We start from the raw sequence: 26743 nt of genomic DNA on the forward strand, positions 1-26743 counted from the left end.
TCTTTTATAAACTGACTTTTTCTTTTTATCCTTTACATTCTTCCTGTCACTCATCCTTCTTTCCATCCAGAACCTTGATTACTACCTATGAGTGAAAGGGAAAAAGAAAAAATGGATAAATTTCTGGCAGCTTGCCATTTTGGGTAGCTGATATCTAGCTGGATATAAGTACTTATCTCTCAATCAAACGCTAACCAAGTTGTCAGGTTATGTTTAAAGTGCACCAGCAAAATTTACTAGCCATATTTGTGAGGTTTGCAGCAAACACTACAAAAAAAAATTTATTGCAACCTAGGCCATAAAGTGAAAAGATGCTGACAATGCTAGTAGGCCAAGATAATTTTCAAAGATCAACATTAATAAGCCTCTGATTTGTTCTTTATATCCTCTATGTTCAAAATGCCTGTTGACAGGCATTTATTGTCCTTCCAAAATTTTCTACATAAAATTAAGTTTTAAAATGACCAGAAATGCTAAAACATTGCCCAAATTTATTAGAATAAATATTTATAAAAGTAATTGATATTGCATAAAACAATTCCTAATCTGTTCCTGCTACTGTTAGTACTTTCCTTTTTCTTTGTATATATTTGAAATTATTAACTTTATGTTGTAGATATTTTTATATGTGTTTGCTGTCTATCCTATTAAAATGTAAGCTCATTGTATGTAGGTATTTTTTCATTTTTTATGCTTCTATCACCACTACTTAGCATTAGGGCCTGGCACATAATGTATTCTTAAAAAATACTTATTGATTGATTGAGTGGTATTGTGACCCTCTCCCATCCCTACTACTGGTTTGTCTGGCCCTATTATATTTTAAAAGATCTCTTTCTAGCCTCTCTGTCTTTATGTGCTTACTACACTGAATTTTGTTTTGGGGGAAAATACCATCTGTGCTCTTATTTTAGAGAGATAACATAGATTACATAGATACTCATTGGCTAACAATGGCATTTTGTTGTTGAAAAGTTGCACTACAGGGAAATTGCAAAGTTTATTCCTGATATTGAAGAAAAAGGATGACTTTAAAACATGCTTGTTTATGACAATGTGTTATTCTGTCCATTTTGGTATACATCGGGGAATGAATATGTTTTGCCCCTAGTATATTGCCAGATTGTTGATAGAAGAGCTACTAAAAGAATGCACTGTTACTATTTGAAATGGATTATACACATATACTCTCAGAAATGTATCACTATGAAGAATTATATAGGAATATTTTGGATGCCTATTCAAAACTTATGAAAATACTCTATGACCACAATTCCATCAAAAGTAATTCTAAAATTTTTCAGGTTTTAATGTGGTCTTATTAAACTGCTTAGCAAAAATGAAATTTTAACAGAAGTGTGTCCACTTCTGTATAACAATTGATGAGTATATTAGAAACATCATTCTGAATACTTTTTTCTCTCTTAATACCCACAAATCATCAATAGATGTAAAGTAAAGGAAGAACCCCAACAAGTTGGGTGAATCACAAACTCGCAAAGGATGAGGAAATGGAAAGGTGACAAATATGCTCCTTTGAATCAGCTATCAGGAAATACATTGAATGTTGCATGAAGTTACTCCAAGATTACTCCAAGATCCTGAGAGAAATTTTTCTTAGATGGATTTGTTGATTATACAATTCAAACCTAACTGATCTAATACTTAGACAGTAATCCACCCTTTGGTTATGTGCTTTAACATGTAAGGTATACATATTACTGAGGGCACTTTAAGACACAGTAGTTCAGATGACCTCATTTTTAATTTAAATTCCCTTACTTTGAGGCATTCTTTTTTCATGACCTTGCAAAGCATCAATATAATACATCTGTTAGGATGTATAATAGTATGTGCTAGGATCAATGAAAGTTTTAAAAAAATGGCTATTGCTGTGCTGCCAAGTAATTTAATCCATTCCCCACCACATCATAACGCTGGTGCTCATGATTTCTATTTTTTCCTGTATTTGTAGGAGCATTCCTTTTTTCAGTGGATTCTACTCTTCTTTGGCCACAGGCGTATGTTGATGATGGCTGTGGTTTTGTTTTTTTCCTTCATTTCCTCTGATTCTTCTCTTTTTTTCCCTTCTAATTCTTAATTTGATTCCCTCACAGTTTGTCTTTCACCATAGATTGCAAAATGCTGAGCAATTTTTCTGATGGGCTCTGTTCTCCATTACCAATCATTTAGTTTTCCTTTTTTCTTTTCTAATTCATTTTATTTTTCTTAGCAGGACTGAAAGTTCCCAATTTTTCCCCTTAGATCTGTTTGGCATTCAGTCAGGAGTAACTTTAATACTTGAAGACAATAGCAAAATTGGTTGCTACTTTTTTGTTTCCACATTCTTAACTATTGTTGTCACCCTAACTTAGTGAAATGACATGAGAGGTTTGATGGGACTAGAACATACCCAGAAATGTAGTTATTACTCTATGGTTTGTGCCACTGCTTCAGAATATTTCTTAACCTTTGAATAGTCTATTTTATAGCATTATTCTTTCAGGCTGGTTTCCAGAGTAACAAAATCTCATTATAATTATTTGAAGAGCAGCATTTATCAAATTGGATTTTTTTTTTTTTTTTTTTACACTAAGCAGTTATATGTATGATAGGGTTGCAAAAAGTATGGCCTTCAGTAAAACCATTCCAGACTTTTGAATGATTATATATGAGGAAATCCTCATACTTGTTTGAGTTTTTAACAGTTTTTTTTTTTTAAGTGCAGTTGTCATTAGTGTTTTTAGACTCATGTTTCCTTATATTATTTCTTTATATTCAACTAGAAAGAATGACAAAAATCTAACAGGAACTTAGAATTTAATCATAGCTAGGTTCCTCAATATTACTATTATAAATGCATTTGTTTTAAAATTTCGCCATTTTATTAGGGAGAATAGGGTTAGAGGAAACGCCATGACAAAAGTAATTTGGTAGTACATTTGAGTATCCTCAGCATTTGCAGGGTTAAAAATGAAAAATACTTGGGTGGAACCTCAGCCTATGGAAAAAATAAAAAATAAACTAAAGCCTTTGTTATCTGGCATGTGTGAATTATTATTTCTTTATGTGTCATTCCCTTATTAGAACATTCACCCTTACAAAACCTTGTGTTCTAATTTTTTTCCCTTCCCTATAACAGCAAGTGATCAGGGATCATTCCTTAACTGAATTGGAATTTCCTTGCTGTTTAATAAATATTTCTTTAAGTGAGGTAAAAATTTTCAAAAAATTAAGATAAATTATACTTAACTCTAAAAGTACACTCAATACAAATGGATCCATTTTAAAATTATTAAAAGTATTTCAAGATGGTATAGCAATTCAGGGTCATTATTATGAATCAACTCTCAGCAAATATCCTTCAAAATGTTTCTTAATAGAATGGCAGAGAAGAGAGGGTTTACTGCCCTTTGTTTTCAACATTGTGTTCTAGCATCTTAGAGTTTCTCCCCTCTCCTACTTTTGTCCCTCTTCTTAAAACTAGACATGTGCAGTCTTGTGCACATAAAGAAAAACAGCTTCATGGTGTGTGCTCAGAATAGCCAAATGCTAAAAGTTGCTATGTTTATGTTCAGAAAATTCCACATTTGATATATAGAACATCTTGAAAAATTGAAGGATTGTTTTATTATGGCATAAATTAAGCTGGGTAGATTAAGCTTCTATATTTCACTGCTAATACTAGGTAGATGCTTCAAGACACCCAGAAATACAATGAAAGAATTGGAAAATAAATACTTTACTGAGTTTAAAATGTTTAAACATAACTGTTTTCCCCAAAATTAGCTCCAGGAATTTTGTTTGGTCTCTGGTATTATATGTTTTCAAAATACTGGTATGTAAATTATTTGCATATTAGAATAATGTGACGATCACTGTTTTTTGTTCTTAAACTTTTAAAATAGCAACAATTTAGATGTAAAAGTTGTAACAGCTTCAAACCATTAAAAATGCTAACATTATGTCATTAGATCCATAACCAATTTGCAAGATTTAAGCTTGCATGTTTATAATAATTTGCTCATTTGCATGGAGGAAGTCATAATTTTAGTTTCTTCTATCTATGTTGGTGAGCTATTTTGCTTTTCCTGTGGGACTGAAAATGTTGAAGAGCCAATTGGTAGAGATAAGTGTTCCCCATCTGGATTTTAAGGACATGGCCTAGACGAAAGGAAGAAAGTTAGTTTTTCTATTCACAAGTACGATATATATGTAATACCATTAAATTTTCTTTCTTGTCTTTTGAATTGGTGGGACAAAGAAAGGTCTTTCCAATCTTTCTGCTCCCTACCATTTTCAGAAAGAGAAATTTTAGAGATTGCAACTATTCCTAGGTATCTTATAAATTAATTAGACTCATCTACCTGAAAAGTTAAATTTGTATATGTTGCAATATGTTTATGGCTGTATTGTTTTATGCTTCTTTCCTATCCTTCCTCCTCATCTGGGAAAATGAAAATGGAATTCATTCTGTTATGTTCTGGTTTTGTCAATGAATAAGTTGTTTATTAGAAGAAATCCAATTTAACAGTAATGCATTCAGATTTCAAAAAAAATAATAATTAACACTTTCAACATTTTGCCTTTATCTCTCCAAGTGGGGGAAAGAGGTAGAGAAATTGGAGCTTGGAAAGTGGTACAATGTAGTGTTTGAAAAGTGTATAGAATACTTGATATTAAATTTCTACTTATCAATCATGTCAGTTTGGTCAAGTCACTAAGATTTTCTGAGACCCTTCATTTTCCATGAAGAATACTTGTAAACTTAAATCACACGTTTAGATATAACAAACACTTTATAAATCTTAAAATGTTTCAAGAGATCTCTGATCTCTCCACTCTGGGTATTCCTTTTATAGAACAGATCACAACCCCTCCTAACCCTATCTATTCTTGTCAGTGTCTTTAACATAAATCATAGAGGATTTTCATAAGGAGTTAGAAACCTTTACATACTTGTACAACATTTTTCGCTGCCTCATTGGTTATTCTTCCCTTCTATTATATGATCCTTGCCAACCTGTTTTAGTTATTCAGTGATGTCTTTTGTATAATTTCTTACATGCTTGATATCATTGATAATGTGCTACAACCTATTTACATGTCTTTTTTTCTATTGTGCTTTGAGTTACTTACAATTTTTATTCTTTTGAGATAATGATGTTCATAGTCATATAGTGTCATTCAGTGTTTTAAAAAAAGGTGAATTTTGGGATAATTGCTGTGCTCTTAATGAAATTCAAAGTGAGTTATTCAACAAGCATTTATTAGGTGATTATTATGTGCCAGTCACTATGCACAGTAACAACCAATCAAACAACTGGGGATACAAAAAAAGGCAAAAACAATCTCTACAGGGCAGTTAGGTTCTTTTCTGATTCATTCCTGGTTCATTGACCATCCTCAATGTCTATCCAGGATAGATGTGTGTATGTGTATATAAAAGAGGTTGGGTGTGTCCTCCCCCTCCTTTTCCTTTTTCCCTCTCCTTTGCTTTTCCCTCTCTCTGTCTCTTTCTTTCCCTCTTTCTCTAATTAGCTTAATGGACTTTTTTTGAGCCATGTCATAATTTGAGCAGCATTCTTTCTTTATTCAGTTTTTAATGTGATGATGAGGCTAATCTCTTGAATAATGATGGATTTTTACTGAGGAGGTCTCCTAGTGTTTTGGGGTTTGATATATCCAACATGCAGTCATCTAAACGTTTTCTGGGGGCCTTACTATCAATAGAGAATCTCTTTTCTAGTTGGGTTTTACACACAATACCAGTCATGGGACTGGTGAATGCTTTGGTTGAGTATGGCTCCCTGTTTTTTGCATCACTTGATGTTGATATTCAGTGAGGTGCTGAAAAATAATATCTTCACAGTTAGCTCTTTTTTGATACAGATGATTCTCTTATTTATCCAGATCTTATCTCTATATTGATCTCTAGTCTTGTATCTCTAATCGCCTATTAAACAGTTTGAACTGGACATCCTTTAGACATATTAAACTCAACATGACCAGTGAACTCATTTTCTTCTCTTTCCCCCTCCCTCATCCTCCTCTTTTTTTTCCCAACTTCCCTATTATTCCTCCCTCCCTCCCTCCTCTTTCCTTCCTTCCTTCCTTCCTTCCTTCCTTCCTTCCTTCCTTCCTTCCTTCCTTCCTTCCTTCCTTCTCCTCCCTTCCTTCCTTTCCTCCCTTCCTTCCTTCTTTCTTCCCTCTCTCCTTCCCTTCTTCCCTTCCTTCCTTCTTTCTTCCCTTTCTCTTTCCCTTCCTCCCTTCCTTCCCTCCTTCCCTCCCTAGTGCTTAACAGTATCTGACTTAAGACCTGGTATTTAATAAATGCTTATTGACTGATTACCCATGGCAGGATCTTAATCAATGCTCTGAACATACTTCCTTTGAGAGCAGCCTTTAAGGCTTCAAATTTCTCTATTGATGTTATGATTTTCTTTCTTTCTTTCTTTCTTTCTTTCTTTCTTTCTTTCTTTCTTTCTTTCTTTCTTTCTTTCTTTCTTTCTTTCTTTCTTTCTTTCTTTTTCTTTCTTTCTTTCTTTCTTTCTTTCTTTCTTTCTTTCTTTCCATAAACAGAAAAAGCATAGCAGCATCTTTTATTTTCCATACATCCCAATCAGTTTTGTGCTTGCAAAGATACAGTCTGTGAAATTGAGGTGTTGTGAAAAACCTTTCTGTCCCTCTCTCATATTTAGATAAATGATTCACCCAGTATAATTTCAGATTTTGTAGAAATGAAGCAATAGCCATAGAGTTAGAGGTAGCCAAAACTTTCTTGCTTCCTTGCTTTTTGGGAATAGTACTGTGATCTTTTCCATTCTTTTGTAGTCTTTGAAATAAGTTTCCAACTATCTTTAAAGTTGTTTTATCAACAAATGAGCTTTCTTCTGCATGTATTAATTGGTACCCAGCCACTGTGTGCAAATTCCTCCTCTTCAATCATAGCCATTTTCTTATTTGGTACTGAAATGGCAGAGCACAGATGTGGTTCTGCTCTCATTGACAAGAAGAGTAGCTTGTCATATGTATACTATGGCCTGTTCCATTTCATATCTATTTATTCTCTTTCCAATTTCATCTTGAAATGCTTTGGGGATCATCTGGCCTGGTTGAACCTCCCTTTAAGCTCTTTGTGGTCTCATTTTCTTACCGAATCTTCCTTTCACCTATTTTGTGAGTAAAAGTGTTGCTAGTTTTCCATCATCCTCTTCCATTATGTTTTACCGATGTATGTGCAGCCCTTGGCTGTCTTTCCATGACAAATAGATTAAATGTTTGCCAGCTGAAGCAGTTTTCTGGACTCTCTTGATCTTTTTGTAGTGACTGTTTTGCATCCATTAGACATTTCAAAAGAATGTTGATACTCAGTATCTTTACTTTTGTTCATTTCCCACTTTTTGGAGTTGGCAGATTGTTTAAAGCAAGTTGGGTTGGAGCTACTCTAATTGGATACTATGTCTTCTCGTTTTTATCCTTTCTTCTAATTTGGTATTGATTTTGACATTTGTTCTATCCAGTGGATAATCTGACTAACCACAAGAAGCTGATTCTGAAATAACTGCTTCATTGGTAGCCTGACATTTCTTATCTATTATTATAGTTTCCCCTCCCCTCCTCTCCCTTCTCATCTCCTCTCCCCTTTCTTTCTCTTTCTTTCTTTTCTCTCAATTTCTGTTATGTGCTTAGCATATGAAGTATTTCTTGATAAATAAGCTTTGAGACTTCTGAGTGGGTTACAACAAATTTTTGGTTAAGAAACTATATTTTTCTTTTTTTTCTTTTTTTTTTCCTTGGGAGTATCTTTTTTTATTATTTATTTATTTTTTTATTCAATAGCTTTTTATTTACAGGTTATATGCATGGGTAACTTTACAACATTAACAATTGCCAAACCTCTTGTTCCAATTTTTCACCTCTTACCCCCCCCATCCCCTCCCCTAGATGGCAGGATGACCAGTAGATGTTAAATACATTAAAATATAAATTAGATACACAATAAGTATACATGACCAAAACGTTATTTTGCTGTATAAAAAGAATCAGACTCTGAAATATTGTACAATTAGCTTGTGAAGGAAATCAAAAATACAGGTGTGCATAAATATAGGGATTGGGAATTCAATGTAATGGTTTTTAGTCATCTCCCAGAGTTCTTTTTCTGGGCATAGCTAGTTCAGTTCATTACTGCTCCATTAGAAATGATTTGGTTGATCTCGTTGCTGAGGATGGCCTGATCCATCAGAACTGGTCATCATCTAGTATTGTTGTTGAAGTATATAATGATCTCCTGGTCCTGCTCATTTCACTCAGCATCAGTTCGTGTAAGTCTCTCCAGGCCTTTCTGAAATCATCCTGTTGGTCATTTCTTACAGAACAGTAATATTCCATAATTTTCATATACCACAATTTATTCAGCCATTCTCCAACTGATGGACATCCATTCAGTTTCCAGTTTCTAGCCACTACAAAAAGGGCTGCCACAAACATTCGTGCACATACAGGTCCCTTTCCCTTCTTTATAATCTCTTTGGGATATAATCCCAGTAGTAACACTGCTGGATCAAAGGGTATGCACAGTTTGATAACTTTTTGAGCATAGTTCCAAACTACTCTCCAAAATGGTTGGATTCGTTCACAACTCCACCAACAATGCATCAATGTCCCAGTTTTCCCGCATCCCCTCCAACAATCATCATTATTTTTTCCTGTCATCTTAGCCAATCTGACAGGTGTGTAGTGGTATCTTAGAGTTGTCTTAATTTGCATTTCTCTGATTAATAATGACTTGGAGCATCTTTTCATATGACTAGAAATAGTTTCAATTTCTTCATCTGAGAATTGTCTGTTCATATCCTTTGACCATTTTTCAATTGGAGAATGGCTTGATTTTTTATAAATTAGAGTTAATTCTCTATATATTTTGGAAATGAGGCCTTTATCAGAACCTTTGACTGTAAAAATATTTTCCCAGTTTATTGCTTCCCTTCTAATCTTGTCTGCATTAGTTTTGTTTGTACAAAAACTTTTCAGTTTGGTATAATCGAAATTTTCTATTTTGTGATCAGTAATGATCTCTAGTTCTGCTTTGGTCATAAAGACCTTCCCCTTCCACAGGTCTGAGAGGTAAACTATCCTATGTTCCTCTAATTTATTAATAATTTCATTCTTTATGCCTAGGTCATGAACCCATTTTGACCTTATCTTGGTGTACGGCGTTAAGTATGGATCAATGCCTAGTTTCTGCCATATTAGTTTCCAATTTTCCCAGCAATTTTTATCAAACAGTAAGTTCTTATCCCAAAAGCTGGGATCTTTGGGTTTGTCAAAGACTAGGTTGCTATATTTGTTGACTGTTTTATCCCTTGAACCTAATCTATTCCACTGATCAACTAATCTATTCCTTAGCCAATACCAAATAGTTTTGGTAACTGCTGCTCTATAATATAATTTTAGATCTGGTACAGCTAAGCCACCATCATTTGATTTTTTTTTCATTAATTCCCTTGAAATTCTTGACCTTTTGTTTTTCCATATGAACTTTGTTGTTATTTTTTCTAGGTCATTAAAATATTTTTTTGGGAGTCTGATTGGTATAGCGCTAAATAAATAGATTAGTTTAGGTAATATTGTCATCTTTATTATATTTGCTCGCCCTATCCAAGAGCATTTAATATTTTTCCAATTGGTTAGATCAGACTTAATTTGTGTGAAAAGTGGTCTGTAATTTTGCTCATAAAGTTTCTGATTTTCCCTTGGCAGATAGATTCCTAAATATTTTATATTATCAGTAGTTACTTTAAATGGAATTTCTCTTTGTAACTCTGACTGTTGGATTTTGTTAGTGATATATAAGAATGCTGATGACTTATGTGGGTTTATTTTATAACCAGACTTTAGCAAAGTTGTGGATTATTTCTAATAATTTTTTAGTAGAATCTCTGGGGTTCTCTAAATATACCATCATGTCGTCAGCAAAGAGTGATAATTTGGTTTCCTCATTGCCTGTTCTTATTCCTTTAATCTCTTTCTCAGCTCTTATTGCCAAAGCTAGCAAAGAAACTATATTTTTCACGCTTTGATGGTTGTGTTTGTTTTGTATTGTTTTTGTGCCTCTCTTCCCATTAAGTCACTGGATTTTTAACTATATATGAATTTAATTTTTGCTTGATCATCATAGAATTTCTTCACTTCTTTTGCTTATCACAAAGATTGTACATTTAATATAATGCAATTTTGGTTAATATTGAAAACTCTGCTTTCCCCTCCCTCCACTATGTTATGGTATAGATGTAGAAGTGAAGGGGAACACTCCACAATTTTATCTTACTTGAATCCTTTGATCAAAAAATAATTTATCACTCAGCATCCTCATATTGATTGATACTTAAGATAGGAAGGCCCTTAGGCAACAGATATGGATTAGAACTGGTATGTAAAACTTTTCTGGTATGATTAAAATTGCTAAGGCCCATGCTGTCTAGTGGCCTATGGTCACTAGAGCCCATGGTCACCTGCACACCCCAGTGAGGCTCTATGTAAATGATAGCTTAAAGAAAATGACTAGAAATATGAGATGACAGATTTAAAACTGCATAGGGACCTTTGAGATCACTTTTTAGACTAGGGCCCATAGAGACAAGGTAGATGGCACATAGCAGCTATGTGGCTTTGGGAAAGTCATTGACTATCTGTTAAGTTTTCTCAATTGTAAAATGGAAATAATATTACAGTAGTGCCTACCTTACAGAGTTGTTATAAAGATCAAAGAAAAAATATTTGTTAAAATAGCACTTATGTCTATGGCACATAATAGTAGATGCCATATGAATGCTAATTACCCTTTTCCCTCTCATAGAGAGTGACATAAAATTTCTAAATCATAAGATTGAAAAGAGGAGAATTGGATCTGTGCCTTCCTTGATATACAGGGGACTTTTGGGTGAAGATACTCCCTTTACTAATGCAAGTTAGTACTTTACTCATAGTTAATAATCTTAGAAATTATTAAATGGACTTGGCTAGAGTTCCACATCTAAATTATCAGTGTTGGAACTTGATTCTGGTATTCCTGATGCTAAGGCTTAGTTTTCACTAAGCCATGCTGCTACCTTTCTAACAAAATTTTTTTAAAATTTATTTTTATTTCTTTATAAGTTTCATTTATTTTAAAGTTTTCAGTGTCATCATATTATGGAGGTGAGTTCTGGAAAGATTCTTCAAAAGATAGAGCAAGAAAGATGGCAAAGACAGACATATGTTTAATTAAGTTAGATTCTAATAAGACTTTTCATTCTCTCTCTCTCTCTCTCTCTCTCTCTCTCTCTCTCTCTCTCTCGTCTCAAGAATAATACAATTTCTTTAATATTTTTACAGTATTTCTAGTGGGAACTTGAGGAATATTAATTCATCAGTATCTTTGGTTTTAATTCAACAAACATTTATTAAATCTGTATTAAGTATTGTGTGCCAGGTAGATGATTTATTTGTGGTGAAATTTTCCTGTGTGATGAGGATTGGCAATTATTTGTCTTCCAGATCTATAGATGTCAGAGTATTGCCTGGGGGCTGCTACTTATTAGATGGAGCTTATTTACCCCCTGATGAATATTAGAGGCAAGTCTTGAATTCAGGGCTGCCTGACTCCAAAGGTGGGAAAAATATCCCTACATTTCAGAAGCTTAAATTACACTGGAGATATAGTTTCTGCTACTGACGCATCATTTACAGTTATTTATACTGGTAGTATAGAAATTTGTTGAATTTGAGAATGTGGATTTGAGTGTATTGTATCTCTAGGGTACCTAATGTTTGTTGAAGTGGTTTGAATTGAATTGTGACTCCTTTTTCGTAGGTAGCAATCAGTATGGTTTTGTATTGTGTCACTTGTGGGGCAGGGGTGCTTCAATTCTTCCATTTGATTATAGGCATTGAGGTATTTTTTCATTTTGCTGTCAAGACAAGTTCTCAATTTTAAGACTTTTTCATAATCCAATTAATTTAACTGCACAGTTAACAACAAAATACTTTTTCTTCCATAGCTCATTCTTGATTGCCTTTTAAATAAAGCAATTTGTTTTAAAATTTTTGAAGTGCATTTCAGCATGTCTTTTATAGTAGTTTGCCTCACTGTCAATAAACCCTATTAAAATCACTCTCTTTAGGGTAGGGTTTTACAATGCCTATGAATAAAAAGAGAAAAATATTGTTGGGGAGGGATAAGGCGGGGGTCACGAAATATTTTACATTAAGACCTAATAAGGTACCTCAAAAGGGGGGTGAGAGGTGTATAATTATTTTTTCTTTTTACAAATAAAAGGTATTTATACTCTTTTTTTAGAAGCTATGGCTCTAGTTTCCTTTTAACTTTCAGTGGCTGAATAGTGTTAGAACTTAAACTCCCAACCCCCCGTTAATTGCTTTCTTTTCCTAAACACTCATACCAAATCAGATTTGGAACCAGCTGCTGCTGTTCTGTTACTTAGATATCAAATTGAGCTGACATGTAGAACTGTTAACCTTAACCATAAATGTTACAGTGCTTTTGTTAAAATTAAAGAATCCACTTAGAAGTAGCCCAGAGGGTGGGGGTGGGGTGGGAGTGGAGAATGATTTTTTTCTACATATATTCACATAATTACATGAATCATTGGCTGTTGGCATGTATATGTTAATTATATGGCTTCTTGATTTTTTTTTTTAATTTTACACAGAATTCTTCAGAATCAAAACCTCACTTCTAAATCATTTCTTCTTCATCCTACCCCCCATCACTTTTTTAAGTTTTGTCATTTCAGCTATAAGGCCTTGGGAAAGTATGCACTATGGATCATTCTTGCTTTAGTTCAATAATTTGAGATAATTAAGAAAGGCTGATTATAATCTAAACAGCAGTGTGGTTGCTGATTATCATGCTGTGTTCCTAGCAATCTCACGAGTCTCATAAATGCTACAAGGTGTGTTAAGAATAGTCTGATGCTGTTTTGTTTTGCTCAAGTAGGCTGAGCAGAATCCTGGGAAAACAAGCATGATGTCAGGTTCTGAAAAAGAGCAAGATGGCAACCGAAGGGTATTTGATTTTTTTGATTTAGGATTTAGACTCCTGGGTGCTCCTAGTGTGCTTCATTAGGCTGCCTGATTTACATGTATTTGCCCTGTCAGCACTATGTTGCTTGCATGCATTTTCTTTTGTATTTCTGACTCTTTCCATCTGGCATTGACTGTGTAGTCATTTGTAGATGTGTTTAACTTGTTTTTAAGAAAGTATAAGGGCTTGACCTTATGTCATATTCCCTTATATTTTCTTAACCCTCCATCTTCCAAAATGTTTTGTTCCACTCTTTAGTAAAATAAGTCCTTCTATTACATTTGTAGAGAACAAAATATTTTCAGAAGAGGTGGAGTCCAGAGTAGGATCAGGCTCTGTGGTCCTTTTAAATTTAAATCAGCAGTTAGTTGCCTATAAATGCGTAACTGCCTAAGTAATTGCTGGGTTGGGTTATACGCCAAATAACCAAGTAGATGTGTTAATGAAAGCTTTGGCTATTTGTGTGTGCGTGCGTGTGTATATGTGTGTACAGCCAAGAATGACTGAAGAATTTGTGTGTGTGTTATTTTAATAGGTTAGAAGGGTTCCTGGATCCAGTGGTCATCTTCACAAGACAGAAGACGGAGACTGGGAGTGGAGTGATGACGAAATGGATGAAAAGAGTGAAGAAGGAAAATCAGCATTTTTTCAGGAAAAGGTATAAGGCAGTTAGTTGTTCAGTTTGGGGTTGACACTCCTACCAAAGGAGAACTGGGTAACCTATGGTATTTTTGTTATTGTGGCATTTAAATATGACATGTTAGCTTTTGTGCATTAACATTGAATACTTGTTTTACAGTCACGAAGAGTAAAAGAAGAAAATCCAGAGGTGAGTTGTGTTCCTCCCTTCTTTATCTCATTTCTCTTCTACCCCTTAAATATCTATCCAGAACTAATGATTTAGAGGAAAGACTTCGAAGTTTTGAATCTCTACTTGAAAAACAACACAGAAACTAAGGTAAAATTACATCATTTTTTGTTGACAGGAAGTCAGTGGTTAAAACATCCAGGAAATTCATCCAAAATTTGCTGGTCTTGATTTAAGTCTTATATGAGTCTTGATTAGGCAAGGGAATATTTGTTTATCAGCAGTTTCTCTTTCAGAACTGGTCATCTTTTGATCAACTTTCATTTTTGGTTTTTATTAAGTTCCCCATTTCCCACTAATAGATGGCCATGTTTCAAAGGAATTGGTATATCTCTCTTAGAATTGTAGCCTGTTGGAATAGATTAAATGTTGTGCAGAACAAGTTATTGAAGTGTGCTTATGGCAGAAGTAAATAAAATAAAAACATCATGTTTACATATAACCCAGAATCCTTCATTCTTTTATACCATAATTTTACCCAATATCCTTGAGTTTAGAAGAAGCATTTTCATTTGATTAAGTGTAGCTAGCCTTGTAGTTTGGGCTTATTTCAATGACTCTACTCAAGTGAGAATTTATCAGGAAGAATGGACTAATCCCTCAGCACTCTACTATTATTTCCTATACTATTTGGACATAATCCCTTTTGTTACTGCTGGTAGTAGTTTTGTGTCTCTGCCTTTTTTTTTTTGCTGCACCAACTGAATCTGACTAGTCTCTTCTGGATCTCTTTTCATTTGTTTGTTTCCCTATTTCCTTCAATCTTTGTCCTATAAATTGATTTGCTTTCTCTGTTCTACTCCCAAGCAGGAAAATAATCTTTCTTTTACTAGGGTCAGAATCCTATTTTACAAATATATGGTGGCTCAATGTGCTAGAAACTTTTTAGTAACTTAGGTCACATTGGGCCAGTATTTTACAGTTATTGTGAATATTGAAGTATGCTTGCCTGCATTCACATTTTTGCCTATTATTTAACCCTAAAGTCATGGATGAAAAACTATTGTTGTTATAAAGCTGTAAAAAACTAGCTTAAGAAAGAAAATGGCTCCAGTATCATCAAACAGCCATTACTAATATACTGTAAGAACTCAGCTAGCTGATACTTAATCTTTAATCTTTATATCACTGGGGTAAACTGATAGGTATGTGTTTGTTTGTTTGTTTTCCTCATGGAGATTGACAGGTAAGTTATGTCATTTGAAATAACTCTGAGAGTTTAAGGGGAAAAAAATTGTGATAGTGACATCTTGCCAGGAAGGGTTTCGTACCTTGAAATGAAAAGAGAGACACTAACTGAATGGTCTCAATTAACCAGTATTTTAACTTATTGGAGTAGATTTTCAAACATTAGTTATTTAGCTCTATGTCTAGAAGATATCTTTGATTCCTTAGCACAGTGTATGTTTAAGAGGTCTCATTTTGTAAACAGTCTGCAACCAGACATATTTTTGATAGGTCCTATGTCCCTGCCATTATATATGTATTTTAGTTATCACAATTTCTACCTAATTTTAACAGATTTGAAAAGAGAGTTCTATTTAGCTTTAATCTGCTATGCTCTAACCAAGTTTCTTATTGCATACATACACATAGGGATGACACATACCTCCTTCACACACTATTTTGGTGCCATGGTTAGGTGGTTGGCATCTTCTCAAAATAGTATGGCAAAGGTTAGGAACATTTCAATATCAGCAGTTTTAGAAAGAATGTCAGTTAAGTGGTGTGGAGTACAAAGAGATGTGGTTTTTGGATGATGTGATAATTGAAATGTACATTAAGCATACAATTACTGTCACACATAAAGACATCAGAAAGATTCTAGAATTAAAACCTCTACCTATGTTATCTCACTTGTTCCTCAGAAAAACCCTGTGAGGTAGGTGCTATTATTATCCCCATTTTACAGATGAGGAAACTGAGGCTCAGAGAGGTTGAATGCCTTGCCCATGGTCACACAGCTAGTAAGTGTCAGAGGTGGGATTTGAACCCAGTTCTCTCCTGACTCCAAGTCCAGCACTGTATCCAACACTATGGTGCCTTTCATCAATACCTGAGTGGTTTGTCAGGTGTTCACATCATTTCTAAGCCAAAGGTAAGCATGGAGAGCACAGGTAAACGCGTAATTCTGATGAAGATCAGGAAAAGACTCCATGGGACTATGGTATCCAGATGGAGTGAAGTAAAAAACAATGTTCTGTTTGTTAAGTGGTGTTTCCCAGTCTGATAAGAGAGAGCAGCTTAGTCATTGTCTAGGGGTTGGTGTCTAGGTTGGATAAAATTGAAAAGACTGAATACACTAGTTAAGGAGAACTTGTAGTTATGTCTAAGAATTTCTTCATAAATTACAGACTCAAAGGAGCTAAGCTAACAAGGGAACTCAGAGGCCCCTTAGTCTAACCTGGTTTGGTGGATAGAGTGCTGGACTTAAAATGAGGAAGATCTCGGCTCAATTCCTTCCTCTGCCACTTACTACTATGCAACCACAGGCAAGTCACTTAATTTTTCTGAGCCCCAGTTTCTTCATGTATAAAATAGGGAAAATAGCACCTGTAGAATTCTGTAGTATAGGGTTGTTAGGAGACTCAAATATAATCATGTATGTTCAGCTTTTTGCAAACCATAAAACACTATAAATAGTCAAAATAATAGTGCATGTGAGCATGCATGTACATGTGTATATACACACACACAAACATACACACATGTGTGTGCACAGTATCCAAACAAGAATTCTTTCTCTCGCACATATAAATAACTATATCCTGCCTTTCATTAAGAGTTTCCACTGGGATACAACCCACTGATTTTACACATTTTAGATAGCTCTAACCCTTGGAAATTTTTTCTTTATATTCAATCTAAATCAGCTCAGTAATTTCTGCATATTATTTTTAGGTTATTGTCTAGGGCCAAAAATAACAAATTTTATCTCCTCTCCCTATGACAGTTCTTGAATTCTTTGGTTATCGTTTTAAAAATCCATATTTTCTTCTCCAAAATCTTCTATAACCTAAAAATGTCGTTGTGTTCTAGATAAACTGCTTTCTATTCATGTCTATTTTAGGCTCTAAAATTTATTTTTTGAGCCTATGTATAAGACTTTTACATTCATCTTTCTACCTTATTAAATTTGGGCAACCATTCTTGTTTTCTAAGGTCTCTTTGAATTCATCCTCTCTTGCAGTTTGTTACTATTTTTTCTTGAGCTTTCCATAATCAGCAAATTTGATAAGAATGTTATAGAATAATAAATAATAAGAGCAAACAATTGGCAGTTGGTAGATAGCACTTAAAGATTTTTCAAATGCCTTACATGTATTGTCTCATATGATCCTCACAGGATCCTAAAAGGTAAGTACTGAAGTTATTTTCATTCTCTATTTTACAAAGGAAGAAACTAAGGTCTAAGAGAAATGACTTAGCTATAGTCATGCTATGTTTATAAGGTTTCAGGTTATTAAGTATCCAACACTTTATCCAACATAGCAAACTGCCACTAACCATAGATGCCTTTGAGAAAAATGGTAAGTGGTTAGGAACAGTGCTCAGATCCCTGAAATGTTCTACTAGAGATCACTTTCCAAGTTAGCTTTGAATTTCCAATGACAACAAAGTCATTCTGTCACTTTTGAGCCTTTCTACCAAAAAATAGCACAAAAGACTTTTGGTAGAATGCTTTGTTGAAGTATAGGTAACATACATATACATGTAAATATACATATAAATAGATATATATGTGTATATATAGAAAAATAGATATAGGTATTTATAGCATTATCCTAATTTACCAGTCTTTTGATCCTAATCTTTTTTACCTCCTCTCTTAAAAAAATAATGACTTCCTTTTCAGTTTTAGAAAGTCAGGAAAACATTCATCCTTCTTGTATTTCTTTCATTCTTCATGAGCTTTCAAAATCTTTGACAGTCATTCATCATATTTTCCTGATTCCTTTAGCACCTTGAGTTGTAGTTCAGGTGGATCTGGTGACTTCGGATCACCAGAGACAGACAGGTATACTTTAATTGTCTCTATAGAATGTTCATTTTACCCCAAGACTTCTGTCATTTCTATTTTATCAACCTATTTTAGGGCCAGAGACTAATCAAAAAAAAAAAAAGGGAAAAAAAGTTTCATTATTTCTTTCTTGACCCTTTGAAGTGTGTAATTAAGATGAGAGAAGAAATTATAAGCAGATCTGCTTTTGAGTAAGAATTGTAAATTTCTGAATAACTAAATTCCATCTCTACCATCTATCTCATGTCTCCATAGGTAATCCTATCCAGATTTCCAACTAGGACTCAATAGTATATTTTGTGACGGTATTAATATTATGCTCTTCACCATGCTTCTCTCTCCCTCACACTGTTGTATTTCTTCACATTAGTTTATCATCTTAATATATAATGCCATTCTACTTTACTTTCTGAGTTTGTTTTCTAAAAAACAAAAATATATCCTTCTAGAGTGATATTCTAGCTATGTAGTCCCATTCTCAGTAATACCCTGCAATCAAATCTGCCACTTTGTATTAGAATCTCCAGTTTGTCTTATTTGTTATTAATACTTAATATTTTGTAACTACTTTATCTAAAGCTAAGAATTTGGGGGCTGGCTTATTTCTTACTTTTCTGTCTTTTGTAAATTTCTGGGCATCTCTCCTACTACATTCATTGTAGCTATTATGTGTGACTTTTAATTTGGTTTTCATGGACAGTTTTTTCCCCCCTCTTCTTTCCATGTCAGTTTAACCTTTTAATTAACTTGGAAGAACTTTTGCTTTTCACTTCCCAAATGTGTCTTTGTCTTGTCTTTAACTGACAGCAATGATGGAAAAAAAATCACCTTTGCTCTTAAGGTCTTCAGTTTCTTGCCCAAATCGGAAGGAGCATTAGCTTCTGTTATCAAATATGGATTTATTCACTTTTCTCTCTTCTTAAGCATAAGAGATGACAATGATGAGAACACAGGACTGTATTTCTAATAAGATCACTTAGAATTTGCTTTGGAAAGAACAAGAGACCCAGGTTAAAATCATACAGTTTATGTTTACATAGGGCTTTAAGGTATACAAAAGCCTTTTAGGTGTGTGGATTTTCTTATTTGATCTTCACAACAGCACTGGATAGAATAAATTATACCCATTTTATAGATGAGGAAACTAAAATTCAATTAAAATTAAGTTACTTGCCATACCACTGGTGGATTCATAGCAGATTGTCAGGTATTCTTTATGCTGTAGCACACAAATTCAATTTGAATTTCACAAGAAAGTGTTGTTTCATTATTGTGTCATCTTGTTCCTCTTAGGTGATACTTAGTATATGTGATCAAAGAAAAGTAACAGTTCTTTATCCAACAAGCTGTTGTTGAAGGCCTAGCAGAACACAGTAAGAGCTATTTGTTTAGAGACGCTATACAAAGAAGTACTAAGGACTTAGCCGTCCTGTGAACTAATACTTTTCTTTCATTTATTTGCAAATTGGAGGGGCTGGCTCATATCTTTTGGGCTGAGAATAGTTTCTTTCACGTAGAGATGGGGAGCAGCCCTCATCTGGTCTTGTCATTAATTAATCAGGTGAGAAATTTCCTTTATCATTGCTTCTCTCTGCAACTTAGTATTGTTTTGACTGGGACACTGGGAGACGTTGAAATTTTCCCCAGGGTCACTTGGCCAGTATGTATCAGAAGTGGGTCCTGAACTCAGGGCTTTCTGGACTCTGGGGGTGGTCACCTCTCTAGCAATGGGTGCCATTTACTTAAACATAATAGACATCTAATATAACAGTTCTATTAAACTAATTTGAAGTACAACTTCTCATTAGGTTTGTATTGTACCACCTTGTTCTTTGCTAAAAGGAAACGAGATGAATTTTGAATCTAGTAACTACTATTGCATATATACCCTACATCCTCAGGAAAGGTTAAAGTTTCATAGCCAGCATTCTCATTAAGGAGCACTCAGATAAGCAGCACCCTCAAGCAGCTGGCATTACCCTGCACTCCAAAGTCCAGGGTAAAAATCAGGCACAGTCTTTACCCTGATTTGTGAAGATCTGTACTTAGAGCACAGTTTGATCCTTTCAGAAATTATGGACGGACTTCAGGAGTTCCTTATAAAAACTTTAGACGTGTTCATTAAAGGGCATAGAGCAAGGTGAGCTAGTGTGGTACTTACTGAAACTTAGTCAAGCCTTCAATAAGTACCACATAATATTGTATGTTGGGGGAGCTCTTTTAACTTCCATAGTTGGATTTCATGGGAAAAATTATTCAGCCTAAATTCAGGCCAAGTTTATTATGTTGGCTAAGAAATTGGAAGAAATTGGATGCTGAGATGATAGCTACCACTAATTTTTTTTTTTCCCCTAAAACATATATCTTTCAATGGCTTCAGTTGACTTTTAGAACCATTCTGGTTACTTCTATCTCTAATCAAAAGTTTTTATCACTGACTGTTCCTATCAATTTTCAAAACTTTTTCTTTTTTCTTTGTGTGCAGAATTGGAAAGGGATATTTATTTTAAAATTCAGGTTTATTATGCTTGAGTAAAGTCATTAAGAGTTAACTTTCATTTGTTATTTTTATAAGGCCATATTAAAAATATGAGAAACAAAATAATATAACTAGCTGGCCTTTCACATGTCCTGGCAAGGTGATATGACCCTGGATAAGTCAATCAACCCTTCCTTGCTATAGGACAGTGACTCTTTAACGCAATCAGTTGCAGAAAAAGGGAGAATCTGAATTGAAACTTGGATTTCCTTACATGACAAGTCTAGTACAAAGAAACTTTTTTAGTAGTTTTAGAATTTTTTTTTTTTTTTGTTAGAAATGGGCTGTACTTCTGAAATTACAAAGTTAAAAGATAAAAAGGAATCCCTAGGCAAAAAGCTGACCTGCCATTTCTGCTTCCTCTTTTTGGAAGGTACTCATCTCTTCACAGTGCTTAAAACCCAGCTTCACATTTGTTGCCTTCTTCACTCGGCAGAACTCCCTTTAGTGTCTTTGCCCTTAATGGAGATTGGTCCAGCACTCAAAGTTATGCTAAAAAATAGTCATAACTAATAGTTCAGTATATTATTCTCCTAAAAGGAGGAATATTTATATTTCAAAAGCGACTGCTGAGAAATATAACTTCCTTAACCTAAAATAAATAAATCTCAAATGGTGGCATTTCAGACACTAAGGCAGGCCAGTGGGGAGGTGACCCTTTGTGGCATTCACCAGACTACAACCACACAGAAGCTGTTTTACCTGTATGTGCACCTCACCAGCAACTGATAGATAAAATTGTGTGCCTTTGGAGGCATTGCAGGAGCCAAGTAGACAAAGAGTAGTGTGTTCCTGCTTTGTTTAATACAAAAAATGATTAAAACCCTCAGTTAACTTCCAGAAAATTAAACCAGCTCTTCTCATTAACTGAGTTATTTCTTCATTGTTCCAGTATGGATCTAGAATTTGTGTACAAGTTTTGTCTGATGAGACAAAAGGCAGAATTAATGGAAGATCCAGAATATAATCCAGTCAGGTATGCACCAGAGCACTCTGCTAGAACTCCTTGGGATAAAAGGATTTAGCTATAGTGGATCCATGGCTAATTATAGGGTGCTTTCTTATCTGAAACTGAAATACTTGGGTGTTTCATGCAGAATGTAGCAATTAGACTTTAATTAAGGAGGTGGAATCTTAGAACTAAAAGACACCTCAAGTGATCACATGGTTTAGTCCCATGCTTTCAGGATAGTGAAAGAACTATTAATGTATTCAGGCCATTCTGCTCTCTAACATAATCATTTTGAGTATATCTAGAAAATAAGATTTTGCTTCCTTTCACTTTTGAAAACTTGCTCAGAGTTAGCATTATTTATGGGATCTGATTATTGGGGACAGATAGGAAGATTAGATATAGGGAATCTCTTTTCTCATTTGTAATTGCTGCTACTTGTGAAGTGCTGGCTCAGTAGAATTGGGCCACAGGACAGAGGTAAGGAATGTAGCACTACAGAGTAAAATCACTTGGATATTTTACTAGTGTCCCTTACTTCTCAGACTTTGAGGGGAAAATTCTGTGTACCTCTCTGGACCTGTGTGTGTGTGTCTGATGGGACAAAAACACATACATCAAAAAAACTACCTTTATATATGTTACATCTTCCTTCTGATACGTTTTCTAGTTAACGATTAAAGGGTCTTTACAAAGGTTTTGTTAAGCAAGCATCCTTTAATTTAGGATCCTTTAAAATTTTATCAGATTTTGCTACAAGTAACATGTGTCTTATGGCTTGTTTCCATTTTTCATGTTTAGTATGTCAAACAAAACATATATTCTGTCACACATTTCTTAATTTCTTTACCTTTTGAAAACTGTAGATGTGTTTCTAATCATTAAGACTTGATCATTTTAATTTATAAATTTGGTGCCTTTAAGTACTCTAATACATTACTCTTTTGACAGATTACAGTGAATGCCAGCAGTATACCCGAGCAGATACAGTCACTTTCTATAAAGGACTCTAAGGTATGTATCTGCACTGTTACCTGCAATCTTCATTTAAATTTGGGATACTTTGGGGAAGAATCTTCAAAGACACAGTATTTTAGTAAGGAAATTTTATAACCTTAAAAGAATGCTTCCAAATCATGGCCTTGTAAATTTTCTGGTTTTAAATAAAGGAAGTGTGGGATAATAGTATCATGGCCTTTGGTCCTCCAAGCCAAAATGGATTTCTACACTCCTTTCAAAATTGCTAGCATTGTATGAAATAATAAAAGAAATGAAAATAGCTAAAACATGTTGCCATATTCCACTCAAAATTAATGAACAAACAGTGGAATTTTTTGTTGTTGTTTTGTTTTGATCTCAGAGAAGAATACTTTTTTAGAATCCTGATTTTTATTTCTTTTTATTGCTTGTTTTTTTGTTAGTAAACTTTGCAAGCTATTTCCTTCTCTTCTATTTTTACTGTTAAAACTACTGTCTTGAATAACTTCTTAGATCCTTTAGAAATGATTATAGCAGATATTACTTGTGAAAAGAATCTTATATGGTCATTTAGGAGCTAGTACCATTTATAGAAGAGAATGCTCCATTGAAAGTTGACTGTGATTTTGGGGCAAGCCATTTGCTGCCACATGCTGAAGAGTCATAATCCACCTAGGATGAACAATGTTACTGATTTTTTATTTTGAAAATGGCCAATCCATTTAAAGTTTTAGCCACATTCTCTTAAGTTTCTCTTTTTTATTAAGAATATCAATTAAAATCATGTAACAAGTTAACAGGAGATAGACAGTGGGTTGAATTAGCAACTAAAGGACTTGGCTTAGAAATGTTACCTATGTGATCATGGACAAGTCAGTTAACCTTTTCACGCTTCAGTTTTCTCATGTATAAATAGGTAGATTTGATTGTGAAGTCTGTTTCAGCTATTCATTTTCTAATACCCTGACTTTTTAATTGGTGTGTTAAATCTTTGATGTCATCAAGGTTGGTGTTTCTCAACAGCTAATCTGTGGTAAACTATGGGGCTGGTCCATAAAACTTTTGCAACTTCTTAAAACCTATAAATATAGATTAACTTCTCCCCATTACTTGGCCTTTAGTTCTCTGCCTCTCCCTTTGTTCTTGCTCCCAGTTGTGGTAAAATATAAGAAGACATAACAGTCCTTGAGAATTTGGATGTCTTATTGCTCCACAGAATAGTTTGGATTGGAAAAAACATGTATTTGCTCCAAGCCAGCCTTGTCCCCAGTTAGTAGATGAGAAAATTGAAACCCAGAGATATCAAATGATATGCCTAGAGTCACATATAGTTTGCTTTATGACAGGACAATTAATGCTTTACCTACAATTACGATGACAACAAGTACTTACTACTAGATGATATTTAGATAGCCTTTTGAGATTTGCAAAGCATTTTTTATATATTATCTTATTTGATCTTGTAAATAACCCTATGAAATAGATTTTATTATCATCCTCACTTTACAGATAAGAAAACTAATAATGGTAATAATAATAATAAAAAATAACATTTCTGTAGTACTTACTGTGTGCCAAGTACTATCTATGCTAAGCATTTTATTATCCCATTTGATCCTAGTAATAACCCTGGGAGGTAGGTGGTGTTGATATCCCCATTTTGCAGATGAGGAAACTGAGGCAACCAGAATTTAAGGCTAACATACACTTATCAAGTCAATTTAACAATTTTTTTTTTGAATGCCTTCTCTGTTCAGGGCACAGTGAAACAGTCTTTGTTCTCTAGAAATCTTATATATTATAAAAGGAGATAACATCTAGCAATATAAATAATTACCAAATAATAGTTTTCAAGAGAGAGGCATTAATATTTTGGGTAATCAGAAAAGGTTTCAAAAGGGAAGTATGTAAGATGAGTTTGATGGATGCTGGGGGAATCTAAGAATCCAAGGTAAGGAGAGACTTTTCAAATATATTAAAAATGTGTTTCATTGGGCAACTAGGTGGTATAGTGGATAGAACACCAGCCCTGAAATCAGGAGGACCTGAATTCAAATCTGGTCTCAGACACTTAACACTTCCTAGCTGTGTGACCCTGGGCAAGTCACTTAACCCCAATTGCCTCAGGGGGAAAAATGCATTTCAGCAGAGTAGACAGTGTGCTAAAGACAAAGAGATGGGAGAGGGAGTGCCATGTATGAGGAACAGTAAGAAGAGGACAGTTTAGAAAGGGCAAAGAGTATGTAAAAGGGAGCCCCATATAATAAGATCATGAAGTTAGGTTGAAACCAAGTGGCAAAGGACTTTAAATGGAAAATAAAGAGCTTTATATTTTTAGAGAAGTAGCAATTAGAAGGATGGGATTTCCATTTCAACAAAGGGCAAACAGTGCATTAGGACAACAACTATAGTTGGGTTTAAAAACCCTCCATTATGAAATAAAGTGAGCAGTTACTAAATGGCTGCTTGCTTTCTGTTTACAGAAGGATTCACATACATTACTGCCTTTGGTTGTCACAACAACTGTGTCACACAGGTTGCACAATTTATATTATGCCCATTTAAAAATATGGAAATGGAATCTCAGGCAAATAACTGACTTCTCTGAGTCTTCTTAGCTAGTAAGTATCAAAATTGGAACTTGAACCTTGGCTTTCTAATTCTGAATCCAGACTCTTCCTGCTGGCCCATGGCAGCTTTCCACCTTTGTTTTTCTTACTGTCTCTTCCTCATTGTTCATGTTTTGAGGAGGAGAGATGTTCCAAGGATCAGCTGGAAGCCTGCCAAGTGTTCCTCTTTAAAGACACTACTTATTCTTTTGATGGTTCCCTATTCTTCCTTTTAAAGATCTCAGTAGTCTTTTTTTTTCCCCCCCCTGTCCTGGAAATTAGAATTTCTTTGAAATTTCTTTCCACATTTTCCCTGGAAATTAGTAATCCTATATCTCTGATGCTGTGTTTGGAAGGTAAATGAGATATGGTGTACATGAAATGCTTTTCAGGTTTTCAGGAGCCAAATGCTATCTTAATTCATTGAAAGGTGATAGCACTATTTACTTATTTCCTGATAAATCTTGTAATACCTTGTACTCTTTTGTTTTTAAAGGGTCAGCCTAATATTCATGAAGGATTTACAGAAACTTCTTGTGCTGTGAATCTTGTTTTAAGATTAAGGTAAATAATTTAATTTTTTAAAACGTTGCCTTTTGTCTTTAAGAGTATCATATCTTATTATCTCGTTAAATTTTCATAAATATGAAATAAAAATGTTAACCTCTTTAATCTCTAGTATGGGCAGTGTTATATGAACTAATTGCTATCTTCTAATTGCTTACAAAAGAAGAAAATGAAAAGCAGACTATGAATATGACTTCAAGCTCAGTGTACTCTTCATTAAGGGTTCCCCTTCTTTCCTTCTTTTTTCTCCCCTTGCAATGTAGGATCACAGTGAGAGATTTTTAATGAGTTTCTTTCACACTTCAGCAGTCAGTCTCTGACAGAAATAAACCATGACTGTATTACAAGTTGCCTGCACAGAACATTTTTCACTGGCAGGTTTGATCAACCACTGTGTAGAAATGACAGATATATTTTGAAAGAACATTCAGTCTTCTAGGAAATAGATACAAATATGGTGCCTCTCCAGACTATGTCTGGTCTTTGTAGCTATGCAGTGAATAGGAGCTGCTGTATTGTAAAGAGCTTTTTAATAGAATCATATGTGCAACTTGTATTCCTTGTTAAGTATTTTTGTGATAAGATAGTTTACTCTTTAAATATTTCATAAACTTTAATCCTAAAATGATCAATTTGAAAAGGAGCAAAATGCCATTCTCTCTCTTTCTATATGTGTGTTTGTGTGTATGCATGCATATTCATCTTGTATATATTGTTGAGTATGTGTATCTTTAGTTGGACATATGCATATATATATGCACATATGTTATAACAATTTAGTATTTTGCTATGAGTATATATGTTTCTGCATCTAATTTACATAGTATATAGCATACAAACTAAGTATGGATTTATAATACACATTTTAAAATCTAAAGTGATTTTTTAAAACATTTTTACAATAATCATCATATGATCTGAAATTCCATGTAGTACATTAGTTAATTATGACAATAAAAAGATGAACTACTTTTTTTTGTTGTTTTTTTGTTAGTTTGTTTGTATGAGCAGTATTTTGGATCTGAAATTTTTTAAAAAATGTATCTTAAATACAGATTTTTTTTTTGTCAGTGCAAATTTATCTTTAAGATTTTAGATAATAATTTAAGCTTTTAAAAT

General features: G+C 34.1%; 1 protein-coding gene across 6 annotated transcripts in view; it reads left to right on the top strand.

The window, feature by feature from the left end:
- The window catches only part of STK39 (serine/threonine kinase 39), a 302550-nt gene that overhangs the window by 183794 nt on the left and 92013 nt on the right, over positions 1–26743 (top strand). For 5 of the 6 annotated variants that reach the window (XM_031960518.1, XM_031960521.1, XM_031960520.1 and 2 more), the window contains 5 exons: positions 13004–13072; positions 13626–13748; positions 13890–13919; positions 22422–22484; positions 25554–25621. In XM_031960518.1, coding sequence (XP_031816378.1) covers positions 13004–13072; positions 13626–13748; positions 13890–13919; positions 22422–22484; positions 25554–25621 — 353 coding nt within the window. The remainder of the gene's footprint in view (positions 1–13003; positions 13073–13625; positions 13749–13889; positions 13920–22421; positions 22485–25553; positions 25622–26743) is intronic. The other variant, XM_031960519.1, reaches the window with a different exon arrangement.

This window comes from Sarcophilus harrisii, chromosome 3 (genome assembly GCF_902635505.1).
Source record: "Sarcophilus harrisii chromosome 3, mSarHar1.11, whole genome shotgun sequence".
NCBI lineage: Eukaryota > Metazoa > Chordata > Mammalia > Dasyuromorphia > Dasyuridae > Sarcophilus > Sarcophilus harrisii.